Below are 15,715 nucleotides of genomic sequence, written 5' to 3'. Positions count from 1 at the left end.
CTTCTGAGCTAACCTTTGCTTCAGGGCTGAAAATCAAACCAACAAATATTTATCTAGTTCTTACTGCGTATCAAGTACTGGTGTGGAATGCAAAGAAATATAACACGATCCCAAGCTCACAAATAACTTGCCATGTAGGTGCTATAAATGGAAAAACCCAAGGAATCAACTATTTTCTTAAGAGTTCCAGAGGCTAGAAAAGATTCAAGGTGTTTGTGACTGATCGCCATCGAAGTAGGTCACCTCTAAAGAAATTCGGAGCATTTTATTACCTTCGGCTGAAGAGCTCAGGTGGGGTTTGTGCGGGGAGGCAGGGAGGTTCAAACAGTTATCACCAAATGACCAAATCGCCCAATGACCACTCAAATCTGCTCTCCCTCAGTCCTGCGAGGTTTAGTCCTCGATTACAACTTTTCTCCATACTTCTCTTCACATCTTGCTTCATATCCTAATCCTGCACCACCTAACACAGCAGCCACATGTGGCCACTGCACTCTTGAAACGTGGCCAGGCTGAATTCAAATGTGCCACACAGGTTTGTAAAAGACACACTGGACCTTGAAGATTCAGTATGGGGGAAAAAAAAAACAACTTAAATGACCTCATTAATAATTTCATATGAATCACATGTTGAAATGATAACATTTTGGCCATCCTAAGCTCAATAAAATATTATGAAAGTTAATTTTACTGCTTTCTTTTTACTTTCCTAACGTGGTACCAGAAAATGAAAAATTATGCATGTGGCTCATGTTTTATTTGTACTGGACACAGGTGTCTTAATCAACACTCGTCTTTCTTTCAAGCTGTGCTTCAGTATTCTGCCTCTGAAGCGGGAATGGCTCCTCCCGTAACAATTCAAAATTCGCAACAATCCAAAAATATCTCCAGTTATCTACAAAGGGATCAAAACTAAATTTTTTCTCAGACACAAAGAAGGGATTTGGGCTTCTGCAATTGTGAAAAGTCCTCAGGCACACTCTGACTAAGTCCGACTAAAAGTCATTCTCCAATGAAGGTTGTTGTGTGAGGAAATAAAACTTCCCTGGATTCCTCGGTGCTTCTGTGAGCCACTTCAGCCACCCATGACACAGGAATGTATGCAACATAAAGACAGAGAATGTATATGATATAAAGATAGGAGATGTTTTTGTTTTCAACTTAGTTAACATACAGTGTAGTCTCGGCTTCAGGAGTAGAACCCAGTGATTCATCTCTTAACATAAAAGCGTGCTTCAAGATAGGGAATGTTTGCATCCACTTCCCCGAGAAACATTTTAATTTTTCATGCCATGAACATTGTATCTGTAGCCATTTGTCTAAATTAATTGCTCTGATCCAATAGGATAATTTAACTCTTATCTGCTCAAGAGGGCCAACTGGTTACAGCCTGGACTAGGTCCCCATGTTAAGTTCCCAGGGTGCCAGGACATTTCAAAAGGAATGAAAGTCAGATCTTAAGAACACTCTAGAAAAAAACCCTATGTTCCAAAAGGTTAGGGTTAGAACCCTGGGTCCTTTCCGTTCCCTCTCAAAGGAGCAAAGGTGGTTGGGTTCCCCCCCCCCCCAATCTCTGTTTCTCTCTTAGCTGAGGAGAGGGGTAGTCGCTCAGGCACCGACTGTAGAGTGTAGCCCACACCCAGATTCCGCCTGTCTTCCCAGCATCACCTGAGGCTCTAGGTATGGGTGACTATCGCTGCAACATCCTTCTGGCTGTTGACCCGGCCATGGAGATCGATAAAGAATTCCTTTACCCCAGTGTCTTGCTTCTGCAGTATTCACACACACAAAGGACGTATCTGTGAAGTGAGGTAACATCTCTGAGCCCCCACAGTTTTCGACAAATCAGCGTGTCCCACCCTCACCGAGGAGCTGTCACTCTCAGTGACTTCAAGTAGCAAGAGGCAAATCCAGACAAGGCATCTCTTAGCCCTGGCCGGGAAAGCCCGGATTCTAGAGCCTGGCTCCATCCGTCAAGGCAGAAAGAGTTCAAGAACAGCCAAGTCCACATGTAATACCCCCCTCGGCAATATCTTGATCTTACATTTATCAGAGGTGAGGTCAGAGGGGACTACAGAGTTGTCTTGAGAATATTTTCCTCATTATAGAAGCCAGTGGTGCTGTTATATTAATTTGCAAAATACAAGTGTTTTGGGGGGCGGGGAGCAAACAGCCTCAATCCCACCATTCAAATGTTTTCTTCTAGTTTTTTTTCTTTAAAAACTAGATGTGTGTATACAAATACACACATACATTTTTAAAATGGAATTACAGTCACCATTAAGTATCTCTTTTTCTCGACTCAACATTCATCATAAGCATTTTTCCATCATTAAGTGCAAAAACATGAATTTCACAAGCTATCTGTACTCATTGTCTGGATGTGCTATAATTCACTTAAATGTATTCCCATTGTTGGGTATTTAGGTTGTTTCCAAATTCTCACTGTGACAAAAGCTAATTCAATAAACATCCTTGTACATAAATCTTTGTCCTGTTTCTGGTTACTTCACATGACTAGGTTCGTAGAAGTGGAATTACTGGAACAGAGAGCTTAACATCTTTACAGCTTCAAGCATGTAACACCAAATAGAATTCCAGAAAGTTCCTTGCAATGTCCAATCTCAACTGCAATGCAGAGTGCTTAGTTTCCAAATCAGTGACCAGCCGGACCCGGCTTCCGCACGCATGGTTCAGTCTTAACTTGTGCCAGTTACTCTTCGGGGAAACGCCAAAGTAGCCCATTCTGATCTCCTGATCCCTGGTCACCTCCTACAACTTGACAAGAATAAAACAGCAGCAAGGAAGACCAGCATGGGTCTCAGAGAGCTGTTTTGATACTTCTAAAAAATTTTATCGCCATGTATCTTTCTCTCAGAGCCTGTGGTTGCCTCCAAAGGCAATTTTCGATGGAGTCTGAGGTCTCAAGCGGGGGCATCCATTCCTCCATCCACTCTGGCTCCTGCACTACTACCTCTAAGGTGGCTTCAACCAAGCCCAAGAGATAACTGTCCACAACCTCCGATGCACTTGCCTAAAGTTGGCTGGTGCCCCAGTGGTTTTCCCATCAGACTTTCCCTTCCCAGGATAAAAACCCTTCATTCCAAGGTCAGATGTGGTGGGTCCTCCAGTATTTCAACTTGCCCTTGAGTCACTATCCATTAACTACCAACGTGCTCCCTGCTACCCCGAAAGTCCTTCAGTGGTATCTGTAGTGAGACAGAAAATCCACCTGCCTGATTCCGCCTTCTCTCGCTCTCTCGCCCACACAAGAACTCAGGAGGCACTATTCCACTCTACACGTATTCTCTTTTTCATCACCTCATCCCCCCCAAACTGTCACCTTCCACCTCCCTCTCACTCCCATCCCACCCATCCGTGTACCCACTGACACCCTGCCCAGGTGTTAGGACACTGTTCTCACCAGTGTTAATTTTCCTCACCCTGTTCACTAATTCTAGGGTAAGAAGAACCAAAAAATAAGCTCTCTTCAAAAATAACACGTGAGATATTACTTGAAAAAAAGAAATTTGTATGCAGTCCCTTCTCATTCAAAAATGTCAACTTCATGAAATGGAAAAGTCAGCAGGATTCTAAGATTATAGGGCCAGGACCCTGTATTCTAGCTATACGATGTTTCTTTAGATCCCGCACAAACCTGACATTTATTAGCTCAACAAGAACAAATTAAATTGGAAGCTCATCTTTCCTTCTATCGCACTGAGTGGGCGAGTGTAGCAACAGATTGCTAAGTATGCCTGAAGAGAAATTATTTACAAAGAATATAGAGCAAGCAGTTAACTCTCAAAAAATACTGGATTAAGAAAACTGGAGAGAACTTTATCACAAAAAATCCCAAACGAAGGTATTTTGTTGAACTACATCAGCCTTGCCCTCGAGATAAACATGCTCAGAATCCCTCCTCAGAAAGAACTGCACAAGCGTGTTTTTCATAAAAATGGGGACAATGAAGCATGCAGAGGGCAGAAGGCAGAAGAGACATTTTTGCTTGACTCCAGTTTTCTCTTGTTTATCAAAGCTGAATACTCCAGAAACAAACAAAAAAACAAACCCATTAATTCTTCATGCCCTTCCTAGACAGAGACACAGCCATCAAACCAAGTCCTGCCTGCCTCTTCAGAATGGAACATTCAAAGGAGTCAGAACCCCAATATCAGTCTCGTATGACAAGCAAGGTCAACAAGAGCAGAGCCAGCTGAGAGTGACCACGAACTCCCGATTGAAAGCCCAGTCTAAAATGTGGAAAACAGGTTCCCTGTGCTTGCTTTCTACACAGCGTGGCCTCTGAGTCAATGAAAAAATAAAAGATTTGGCCCTGGGAAGAGAGATCCGTGATTCAGTGCTTCTCCACCCCTGCTAAGGCCCACACATCTGCGGGACAGGGATCTAAGAGACCCTGGTGGATATCAAAGCTTGTATGAGGGCAGGGATGGGGGTTCTTCGGGTGAAAGAATCAAAGACAAAAACGCATTTTAGATAGTCTTAACTCCAAAAATTCCCCGTGGCTTCTAAAAGCCTCCTCCCCCAGGTGATGCTAATACATATCTAAGCCCCTCACCCCAAAGAAAATAGAACTATGCAGCCCCATTTTATAGATGTGAAAACTAAGGTCCAGAAAGCAGAAGTGATTGGGAGATCACTTATTGGAAGTTAATAAAAAGGCCCAAAGTCAAGTTCAGGCCTCCAGACACTTAGAGTTCATGCACCTTCCACTACCCAGAGAGCCTTGAGCATAGCTGGTTGTCAAGAAGTAATAAATTAATGATATGAGCATACAAGGTTTGTGTTCATTCAACCCAATAACGGCCTCAGGGTTGCTCCAATGGGTCATATCCTGGATCCTCGGATCCCCAGCAGCACTGAAAGGTACTGATATTAACAGAGGTTCTGGGCTAGTTTCAGAACTCACAAAGATTAGGAGCCAGGAGTTGATCTTAAAAAGGCTGCCTGGGGTCTAAAACGTCAAGTCTCTCTACTTCAGGCCAGAATCAGATCAACCAGACTTGATGCTATTTCTCCCAAGTCAATCAGGAGTTCTGACCAGAAGTCTTCTGCAATTTTGAATAATAAAAATGGGAATTCAAGTCTTCCTAAGTAAACACAATTTATTTCAGAGACAGAGGGGGGAAAATCATTCAGAAAGGATGTTTGAAGGTGCAGCCCAAGGGGCTTGGCGGAGTCCTCTACAATGACAACTGTATTATTTTATTCATTACATTATGAAATTACAGAGCATATAGAGCTTGGCACCCAGTGCCTAAAGGCGGGACTTCCTGCTTGGGTATTTCCCTAGGTATTTTATATAAAATATTGGCTTCAGGTTTAAGTCTGGAACCTATAATTTATCAATCTTTGTTGAAAAATCAATTTTTATTCAAACTTCCTCACTTTCATTCCCATCAGCCACTCCCTTGGGGGCCATCCCTCAACCCTGCCTTGGGCAGAGACTGTTCACCAAATATTGATCATACTCAGGACAAAGTAGGGCACACAGGGGCAGAAAGCCCTGACGTCCTATCTCAGGTGAGAAGAACATGGTATCCCATACAGACAAAAAGAAGAACTGATTTTATTATAATAATATATATTACCATGCTGTATAGCATATAGTATACTTGACACTTCATAGTAGTTATATTATTCTTATGTATTACTTTATATACATAAAAAATGTTTAATATTTATTTTTGAGAGGGGGGAGGGCCAGAGATTTGAGAGGGGGGAGGGCCAGAGAGAGAGAGAGGGAGACACATAATATAAAGCAGGCTGCAGGCTCTGAGCTGTCAGCACAGAGCCTGATGCAGGACTCAAACCCACAAACTGTGGTAGCATGACCTTGGACACTTAACCAACTAAGCCACCCAGGTGCCCCTGCTTTATATACTTTTACATAGTTTATAAATATATACTATCTGTCTATTTTATTTATTTCCACATACATAGTGTTGGGCACACAGTAAGCATTCAATAAATGAAAGTTACCCAATTCCCATTAAAGATGTTATGACAAAATACTAAAATCAGCTAGGGGCATACCTGTAATAAAAATAACGAAGTCAGGAGTCTGAAGCAATGGTGAAGAAAATTCAGACTAAAGCACACTGAGCCTGAGAAGATTTATGATATATGTGGTGGGGGGGTGGGGTGGGGGAGAAAGGTTGGGGAGAGAGAGAAAATACATCAGTCCAATCACTGTTATTTCCATATCATTTGGTCTCCATGGATACCATCTAACTTCTCTTCAGACAGGAAAAAATTCACTGACATTCTATTTCACTGTTAAATTCTTTCAGGCTTTACATAAAATAGCTATTCTGTGTTTAATTCCTTGCCATTATCCATATACTCGCAGGAGAAGTAAATCCCTTTTTGCTGAAGATTCTGTAGGGGAAGTCAGTGTTTAATCCACAGTCGTGATTTCCTGGCTTTTCCACATTAATAATAATAACAGAATTCTGAAAGTTAAGGCCTCACACACTTGTAGATTGCTGTAACTTACGCAACCTTCTTTCATACACAGTACCTCATCTGTTCCCCAAAGCAACCCTATCAGATATGCAGTGAAGTATTACTATCACCTTCCACAGAACTAACCCCAAAAGGTAATCACTGTTATTTACCTTGTCGTTGTGTATTACCAGCTCACCAACTGCAAGGCAATTTCTCTAGAAGGTAAGGAAGTTGTGTTCCTGTTCCCAGTTGAACTCACAGAGCCTAGCGCTGTGTCTGATGCAGAGTGAATGTCTCACGAATATTTATTAAATGAATCAATAAAGTCCTTTATCTGCTCTGAGCCCTTTTTGGTATAAAGCACAAAACGGAACCGTGTCCCAGATACCCCATTTAGAGTTCTGTTCTCTGTCAAAAGGAAATTGTGTGAAAATGCTCTAGAAACAACAGAGTTTATATTCGATAATCCTAGGAATGAAAGTACGACGTCCGTACAAAAGTACCATGAAACAACAACGGATGCACATCTAAAGTTAAAATCCAAAGTCTCAAATGGTCCACTACCAGTTGTAAGTTTAACATCCTCAACTAGCGTTAGTATATTGAATATTTGCCTAATAAACAGTACTTCAGAAAGCAGAGTAAGAGTGGGACCACATTCATAGAGCTGTGCTTAGCACAACCATCTCTTTGCCATAATTTGCTCCCAATTTAACTGCAAACTCTTACTTTTGATTATGATGACATTTTTACGGGCAGGTCTGAAATAGGCAAAATTATCTTGAACTTTTGAAGATCAAAAGAAAAAAGACAACTCGGGGAGGATGAAATATATAAATGTTTAATATTAAGAAGCAATTACAAACCATCACGGAACAGGACTCCTAAATCTAAGAGGCCAAAATCTAACTTCTTACACAACAGGCTGGGTTATAAATTATAATCGTTCACTAATTACAGCGACATTCCGGACTTTGCCACATCCATCAATCGATGTTCCAAGATTACCCCTTAGAAACGCCAGTTTAATTTCTAAATGGTCCATCTCCGAGGTCTCCTTAGCAAAGACAAGTTTTTCCAAACACTTTTTAGGTTTCTATTTCCATCCCTCTCCCGTCCAAAACAGGAAGGATGGGCGTTGAGAAAAGTAGAGAATCCTGAATCTGTGTGCACGCTGACGTGAAACAGGGATCACCTTCCAGGTCCTGATAAGGCAGCGCGCGTCTGTCTACCATCAAGCCGATCCACCTTTGGAACTCAGTCTGTCACCAGACCCCTGTCTGCACCTGCCCCGAAAAGCACCAAAAAAGGTGCAGGCTCCTAAGTTCCAATGCTATTTGCAATCGGTCTGAAAGCTAATAAACGACTGCAGGCTTGACAGCAGTCTCGGTGATTCCTGAAAATCCACAACAGGAAATGTAACTATCCTCCACCCTCCCTAGCCATTCATCAAAAGCCGACCGAGTCACAGCAACAGGGAGGCCAGTGGCGGAAGGCAAATGCCAGCCCTTTTCCTCATTTAGAAGGACTGCCTTGTTCTTCACCGGTGACCAAGGACGAGGGAGCACAACCCTCCGCCCGCACTGGAGGGAGGGGCTGAGGAGGAACGGAGCGGGTAAAAATGTCCCCAAGTTGCAAACACTCTACCGTGGGACTGAAAACGAGTGCAAGCCACGCCGCAAATATGTGGCAACGTCGACTGCCAGCCCCAGGGGGGCACGTCTGCAGCTGGTGACCGAGGCGTGTGCCTCCAACCACGGACCCGGGCGCCTCACCTGGTGCCCGGAACACCGTCGGTGCGCCCGCTTCGGGCTGCCAGCCTCCTCCCCGGCTCCCCCTCTAACAGGGCAAGGGGGCAGGGCGGCAAACGTACCGAGACCTGGGGCCAAAGACAGATGCCGGCGCGTCCTGGCGAGGGGATGAGTTACATCCAGAGGCCCTTCGGACTTGCGGCGCCTCCGCGAGCCCCTGTCGGGGGCCGGCCCCCAGGCCGGGGCACGGAGCGCGGCCGCAGGCGGGCTGGCGCCACGATTGGCCGCGGCGGGCAGCGCTCGGTGGGCGAGCCCGGCCCGCGGGGCGGAAAGGAAGTGGCGGCCACGGCCGCGCACCAACCACGTTCGGCCGGCGGGCGAATGCCACTCGGCGCCCAGAGCGAGGTCGGAGGGCGCGGGGCGGGCACTCGCGTCCCCACCCCGCCGCGGCCCGCGCGCCCGAGGACCCCCAGGGGACGCCCGCCCCCACGCCTGCCAGCGGGGCGCCGCTCGGTCCCCGGAGGCTCCCCGCCCCCACCTCGCCCGCTCCGTAGCCGAGGCGGGTCAGGCCCAGCGCGCCAGGCCGGCCCGGGGGCGCCTGCGGGGACCCGGAGGCGCCCGGCGCTAGGCCGCGGCCGGGGCGGATGACCCCCCTCCGCGCGGCGCCCTCCCGGGACGCGCCGCCGGAGCCCCCCCGCGCGCCTGGACAAGTGCGGCGACAAAGCCCCGGGGCCGGGCCGGACGCTGGCCGGCGGGAAGGAGGTCGCGGCGTCCCTCCGGAGCGGCGGTGGCGGCAGCGGCCCAGCTCCCAGGAAGCCGGGCGTGCCGGCCAGGCCCGGCGCCCACCCCCGCTCGGAGCCCGCCCGCCGCCTCCGGCCGCTGGCACCCGACGCCCGCGACCGTTCCCCGAGTCCCGCGAGCGGACGAGCCCCGGGCCCGCCGCGGGGCGCCCCCACCAAGTTTCCTCCGGCCGCGGCGCGAGGCGCCTCTCCCGGCCGGGGCGCCGGGCGCGGGGCGCAGGCAGCCGGGCGGACGGCGGGCTCCGGCTTCTTTACGCAGGAGCTGCCGGGAGAGAGGCGCCGCCGCCGGACCCCGAGAAGGACCCGCTCCCCTCCTTCGGATCCGGTGGCCACGGCGTCTGTAAACACGCACACGCACACACATGCACACGATAATGTTGTTTTAAAAGGAGGCCCGACTCCGGCGGACCTGCACCCACACACACAACACCTGAGGCGCAGAATCACACAGAGCAGGTCTGTGTCCATGGAGCCACCTCTCCGCATCTGCAAATCCAAAAGTGAAATTAAACCTCCACCAACCTCCTCCTCCTCCTCCTCCTCCCTCTCTACCTCCTCCTCCGCCTCCTTGCAGCCTCAGCAGCCCCAGTAGCAGCAGCAACAGCAGCAGAACCTGCTTCCCCTAAAATCAGATGATCCATAAGAGCTCCGACCGTTCCTCCAAACATCGGCATTAATATTTATGAACCCCAGCATTCTCCGTCTGCAAAACACTGTGTCAAACCATCAGGACACGCGCACACACACACATCCCCTCCAGTCCTCAAAACATGCCCTCGAGAAAAACACACACGCACAGTCACAACTATTATTTGAAAAAAATGTTACCTCTCAGTGTGCTTTTTCACACTACCAATACAATTCCGCAAGGTTTAAGGGTTGCTAGGGTGTGTGAAATGGAAACGAAAGCCCGTCAGTTGAATAATCGCAGGAGCAAAACTAAAAGTTACTCCCCGGCTTGCCTGAGAACAGTCCAGATCGAAAGCAAAACAAGGAGAGGAAACTGCGAAGAGCCGAGGCTGGAAATCCCCCCACCCCCCGCCCTCCTCCCTGCCTGGCTCCCTCCCTCCCTCGCCTCCCCCCTCCGCCCTCCTCCCTCCGCCCTTCCTCCCCAGTGTTTGTTTCGAGCTTGTGCAACCGGGAGGTGGAGGCGGAGGGAGGGCGCGAGCGGCCCGGCCCGGAGGTGCGGAAGTTCGCCGCGGCTGCTCATTGGCGGGCAGCGCCGCTTTCATCATTTCTCGGAAAAGTCAATTTCATTTTCACTTCCCCGCGGCGCGGCGGCGGCAGCAACAAGCGGCCGCTCGGGAGTCGGCTCCTGGCGCGCGGGGACGCTCACACTCGCCGCGCTCACGCTCGAGGCGGGGTGGGGGGCACGTCCCGGGACCCCGCGTCGTTTCAGGCCCGAAGCTCGCGGCTGTGGGAGAGGAAAGCAGGTACCCGCCCCTCCCTCCGCGCTCGGGGTTACCTGAATGCTGGGAAGGAAGGAGGGGGAGGGCGGCAGGGGGAGCCCGGGAGGGCGCCGTCCACTTGGCGGGGCAGGTGTGAGTGGTGTTTAGCACCGCGGTCCGCCGAGTGGAGGAAAATTCACTCTGCAGCACCGCCCGCCTCAAAGCAATAAAAGGAGCTGAAGACACAGCGTCACTTAAATATGAATTCAAGAACTGGGCTAAGCGAGGACTTGGCGCCCTTAACCTTATTTGAAAACCCTCATCAGTAGTTGACGGTGCAACCATTTGAAGGATGCTCCCATCTCTGGCACCACCTGGCGCTCTGCTGGGGGGCGATAAGGAGGCCTTCCCCTACCCCCGTCAGCAGCACACTCCAGACCGAGCTATCGCCAGGGCAACAGAAGTTACTTTCCCGCAGGAGAGATGCGCGAGGGTGTGAATTAACTGTACTTCAAGATGTCTTCGTCGTGCCTGGTCCAGGAGAGAGGCTGTATATTGTGGCACTTCCGGCCATGCCGTGTCACGCCGCATAACCTGAGGCCTCAGTTTTCAATGCTGTGAAATGGGGATAAATGGTAAAATGCAAGAATACAGGTACAGCACCTGTCACCTTCAGAGTGTGTTAGTTCAAACTAATACAGTTCATTTGGGATCTACCACGTTTGGGTCATTTGCTGTAAAGTTTTATTTATTTGGGGGGGGGAGGGAGAAAGAATGAAGGGGGAGGGTCAGAGAGGAGGAGGGTGGACAGAGGATTGCAAGCGAGGAGGCTCCTTGCTGACAACAGAGCAATTCCTGAGATCACGACCTGACCTGAAGTGAGACGCTTAACCGGCTGAGCCACCCAGGCTGCCGTGTCCTTTGCTTTAAAAGTATCAATTCTTGGGGCGCCTGGGTGGCTTAGTCGGTTAAGCGCCCGACTTTCACTTAGGTCATGATCTCGCTGTTCGTGGGTTCGAGCCCCGCGTCGGGCTCTGTGCTGACTGCCAGCTCAGAGCCTGGAGCCTGTTTCAGTCTGTGACTCCCTCTCTCTCTGGCCCTCCCCTGCTCACGCTGTCTCTCTCTCTCTCTCCTAGAAATAAATAAAACATTTTAAAAACAATAATAAAAAAATAAAAGTATCGATTCTCATCTAATTAGACCTGTTTCTTCCTCCATGCGCAGTTTAATCAGCTTCTCAGATCTAGCTAACAAAGAAAGACCTTTCCTGGGAGGCCATGGCTGCTTATAGGTAAACACTTTTCTAAAAACGGCACTCTAGTATCCCTCTTTGCCACTGAAGTATTGAGTTCTAGGGACTGGATATGCCTGTGTGTTAGGAGACAGCTGAGTGCTTAGGAATCTGTTTTCTATGGGATCTCAGAAATAGATACACACATTGCTCCTTATCCTCTCTCCTATAATACTGTCTGACACAGCTACTTGCCTTCTTATTTCATGTAACAGCGACCACGACAGGCAACTGGAGTCATCCCATACAAAGTGTGTAGGGCGGTTATCATTCTTTAGCTGCCTACGGCCCCCACGTTAAAAACCCCAACATACATCCCGTCCGTAGCATCCTGCTGGCTTGTTGATGCTCTTCCCAATTGCGGTCGAGGCTTCCTCTTCCTCTGCCCTGTTTTGCCTTCGTTCAGTGATGTACCGCCTCGGGCACGGCTCCTGGGTTGTGCTCCGCTAGGCAGGCAGCCACACTACTGTCCAATTAAGTAGAAAACTAACTCCAAGTAAAGCGTGTTCCAACCCTAACCCCATCCCTCAGAAACCTCTCGTAGCCTTCAAAATAAAATCCACAGTATTTAACAAAACATATAAAATCTGTTCTAATCGGGCACCAGAGGGCTTTTCCAGCCTTATCTCCTGCTCCTGGGCCCCACAAGCTGTACGCTCCTCCCTGGTTAAACCAGCTGCCGCTCCTTTTTGTAAAACAGCAGAGCCATTCTCTTTGCTGTTTTATCCTGAGCGTGGTCCTGGCACCCAGGCGCTCAGATACTCGTCAATTCATAATTCCTTGCCCTTTTATTCTCCTGAAATATTTTAGACTCTATCAGAGTCTTTTATTAATATACTGTAACTGATATTTATTGTACAGAATGCAAAAGATGCAGAAAAGTTGAAAAAAAAAAATAAGCCACCTGGAATCTCACCAGTCGGGAACTGAGCTCTTGATGTTTTTATGTCTTTCCTTCTAGTAATTTTTCAAAAGGGCCGTTTCCAGTTCTCATCTACTCGGTCTCTCTGTGTCACATAGCAGTGCCCATCCGGGTGCTTGGGTGACTTCCCTCTGTCCTGTTCTAAACCTTGGCTGGCTTCTCTTCTGCCAGCCCCCTAAATTATGGTGTTTCCAGACATTCCATCCTAAACCCTTCTATTTTCTCATTCCATGTGCTTTCTCTTTGAGGGCTCTCACTCACGCCCAAAGCTTCAGATATCTCTATTTGGTAATAGCTCCAAAGTCTGTAGCTTCTGACTTCTGGATGATTTACCTCCTGGATGTTCCTCGGGTTCAACAAATCATGATGCATGTCTAAAACTAAACTCACCACATCTTTCCTGACAACCTTGTATATGTGTCACCTCACTGACCCCCCAGGAAACTGGCAGAGATCACAGACTTCTGCCTTTGCTGAGCCTCCCTAGAGCTCCCTCAGGCATGGGTACTGTTTCCAATTTTTCAGGCCCTTAGACACAGGAAGCATAGAATGAATTTCCCTCTGTTGTTATGACCTTGATGACGTATCACTGCAGACAAAAGTGTAAATACGCCCCCCACATCCACATGGTATTGATATTCACAGTCAGGAAATATTTCTCAGCTCTTTTATGAGATACATACAGTCACAAATCTCTCTGCAAAACGCAACCTTTTTGAAAGCCTCTGGAAAAAGTAACCTGACCAAACACCTTGGTCTAATGCAAAAAAACGTTGTTCAACCCATCTATTATGATGAAACTGGAGTGATCTCCTGAATGGGGTATGTTAATATTTCCCCCGTGGATCTTCCTAAAAGAAGATCTACATGCATGCATTAGGACTAACTTCTTTTCAGGGAAGTTAAGGAAGAGCAGTGATTAGCTGGACACCTAGTGATTGTTCTCTCCTTTCAAATGTGTTTTTAATTTATTTTTCTAACGAGAATAGTTTCATAAAATAATCATTCAAGTAACAAACGTTATTAAGTGCCCACAAACTTTTCACAGCATTGGGAATACAGCACTGGACCCAAACCATTGGAAACCTCTGCAACCCGAGAAGGTCTCCTAGAGTCTAGTAATTTCCATTACACCGCCCCAGTATCCCAGCCTCACTTCCATCTGTAATCCCAGCCTTTAGAACCGTACACTAAAGCTAAGAATGTGGAATATGATGGCTGACTCACTAAAGTGTTAAATATTTATAGTTATGATTAAATCAGTAGCCCCTAATCCACCTGTCAAGTGATGTCCCAATTTTCTCCACCATGTCACTGATACCACTCTGTCCCGGCCACTAAGGTCTCTTCCATGGTGTTAGAATTTAGGAGACTATAAAATCATAGGAAATGAGTGTCCCACACTTGCAAAGGCAGTTGGCTAATAACCCATAGATTGTAGTTCTGCGCTCCAAAGAGTATTCTTGTGAAGTCCACACTGAATAAACACACAGTCAAGTTAGATTTTAGTTGAGACAATGTAACAGTAATGACATTGAAAAAGGCTTCAGTCAAAGTTCAAGGATCAGAGGCATTAAGTTTGAGAGATTCTTGCTTGACTGTACCTCATGTAATGCTTCCTCCCATTTTACTAGAAACTCCGAAATGAGATTTATTTTATCGCAATTATTCTCTGAAAATCATGAATTTAAATTGAGCCATATATTGCCCAGTCCTTAGTAATAAATATTAACTTCGTCCTGTTCTGACGAAGTAAGGGGAAAAATATTCTTTAAAATTGCCAGGATGTATGTGTATCTCTGTGTATATGTGAGAGAGAGAGAGATTTTGTGCAACAGGAAAACTTACAATTTTGAAAACTTCATAAATTGTTTTTTGCTAAAACCTCTCTGTTCCACCCCAAATAGCTTTGAAGTATCCATTACTATATCCAAATGATAAAGTAGTGCTTTCCTTTTTAAACTCAGGAGGAGGGGCACCTGGGTGGCTTAGTCGGTTAAGCGTCCGACTTTCGCTTAGGTCATGATCTCTCGGTTCATGGGTTCGAGCCCCACGTCGGGCTCTGTGCTGACTGCCAGCTCGGAGCCTGGAGCCTGTTTCAGAGTCTGTGACTCCCTCTCTCTCTGACCCTCCCCTGCTCATGCTGTCTCTCTTTCTCTAAGAAATAAATAAAAAACATTAAAAAAATTTTTTTAATAAAAAAATAAACTCAGGAGGAAAAGACATCCATAGCTCTGCCTTGAAGTTCTTTAGAAAGAATTACTATAATAGTTTCAAGTATTAAAAATATATTAAACAAATACATTTCAAGTGTTTAACATAAATTCAGCAAGCCACAAAATTCACGGGATCCGGATATTTGACGAATTTTCTGTTACAGCTTCCTCTCTTTCTCTGCAAGCTCCTCACAGCCTATGAAGCTCGATGACATTCAGTATGTTCTCCTTCTCCCCAAATTTCCTAGCGCTCTGAATGACGCACCTTCACTCTGTTTAAAAATGTTTGGAAATTTTCCAGTCAGAAAGAGAGACGAGTGTCATAAAACAAAGGATTGAGAGTATTTCTAAGTCTCTGACTTCCTCGGAAAAAAAACGTCATCTCCACTAAATCCAAACGTGCTTGACAGTTCACACAGAGGGCTCCTGGCGCTGCCTCCTTAGCCTCTGATGTGACTTGGTGACATGTCCCGCCCGTGTGTGCCCAGCCTTGCCAAGCCCCCGACTCTGAGAGCCGCAGTGAAGGCAGTAAGGTCGGGACAAGGCCCTGCTCTCCCGGACCTTACACTGCAGTGGCGGTGATGTCAACAGTGACAGTTGGCATTGGTGTTCTGAAGGAAACAAGCTAGCGCTCTGGCAGATCTAGGTGGTCAGGGAAGGTTCCTCTGAGAAAATGGCTTGAAGGTTATTCGCTTCCCGGAGTTGCCCTAACAAAGTACCTTAAACTGGGCAATTTAAATGACAGCACTGTATTGTCATACAGTGATGGAAGCTAGCAGGCCAAGATCCAGGTGTCCCAGGGTCGGTTCCTTGTGAGGCTGAGGGAGGGATTTGCTCCTTGCCTCCTGGCTTCTGACGCTTGGCCAGGAACCTTCG

The 15,715-nt window shown here is 47.5% G+C and overlaps 2 protein-coding genes across 4 annotated transcripts in view; one reads left to right on the top strand and one right to left on the bottom strand.

The window, feature by feature from the left end:
• Positions 1-10,012, bottom strand: part of IRF2 (interferon regulatory factor 2) — an 86,171-nt gene extending 76,159 nt beyond the window's left edge. The window contains exon 1 of one of the 3 annotated variants that reach the window (XM_039253836.1): positions 9,851-10,012. The gene's annotated coding sequence lies outside the window, so the exon portion shown is untranslated. Of the gene's footprint in view, positions 1-8,344; positions 8,425-9,452; positions 9,475-9,850 lie in introns of those variants that run through there. The other 2 variants (XM_039253838.1, XM_039253837.1) reach the window with 2 other exon arrangements.
• Positions 8,391-9,614, top strand: LOC120246367 (basic salivary proline-rich protein 4-like). Its single transcript, XM_039253835.1, has 3 exons — positions 8,391-8,627; positions 8,777-9,358; positions 9,597-9,614. The coding sequence occupies exons 1-3, from the start codon at positions 8,391-8,393 to the stop codon at positions 9,612-9,614; spliced, it is 837 nt and encodes a 278-aa protein (XP_039109766.1).
• Positions 10,013-15,715: the final 5,703 nt, after the last annotated feature.

Source organism: Hyaena hyaena, unplaced genomic scaffold (genome assembly GCF_003009895.1).
Source record: "Hyaena hyaena isolate Hyena2069 unplaced genomic scaffold, ASM300989v1 scaffold_467, whole genome shotgun sequence".
NCBI lineage: Eukaryota > Metazoa > Chordata > Mammalia > Carnivora > Hyaenidae > Hyaena > Hyaena hyaena.
This window is presented reverse-complemented; position numbering and strand designations above follow the sequence as displayed.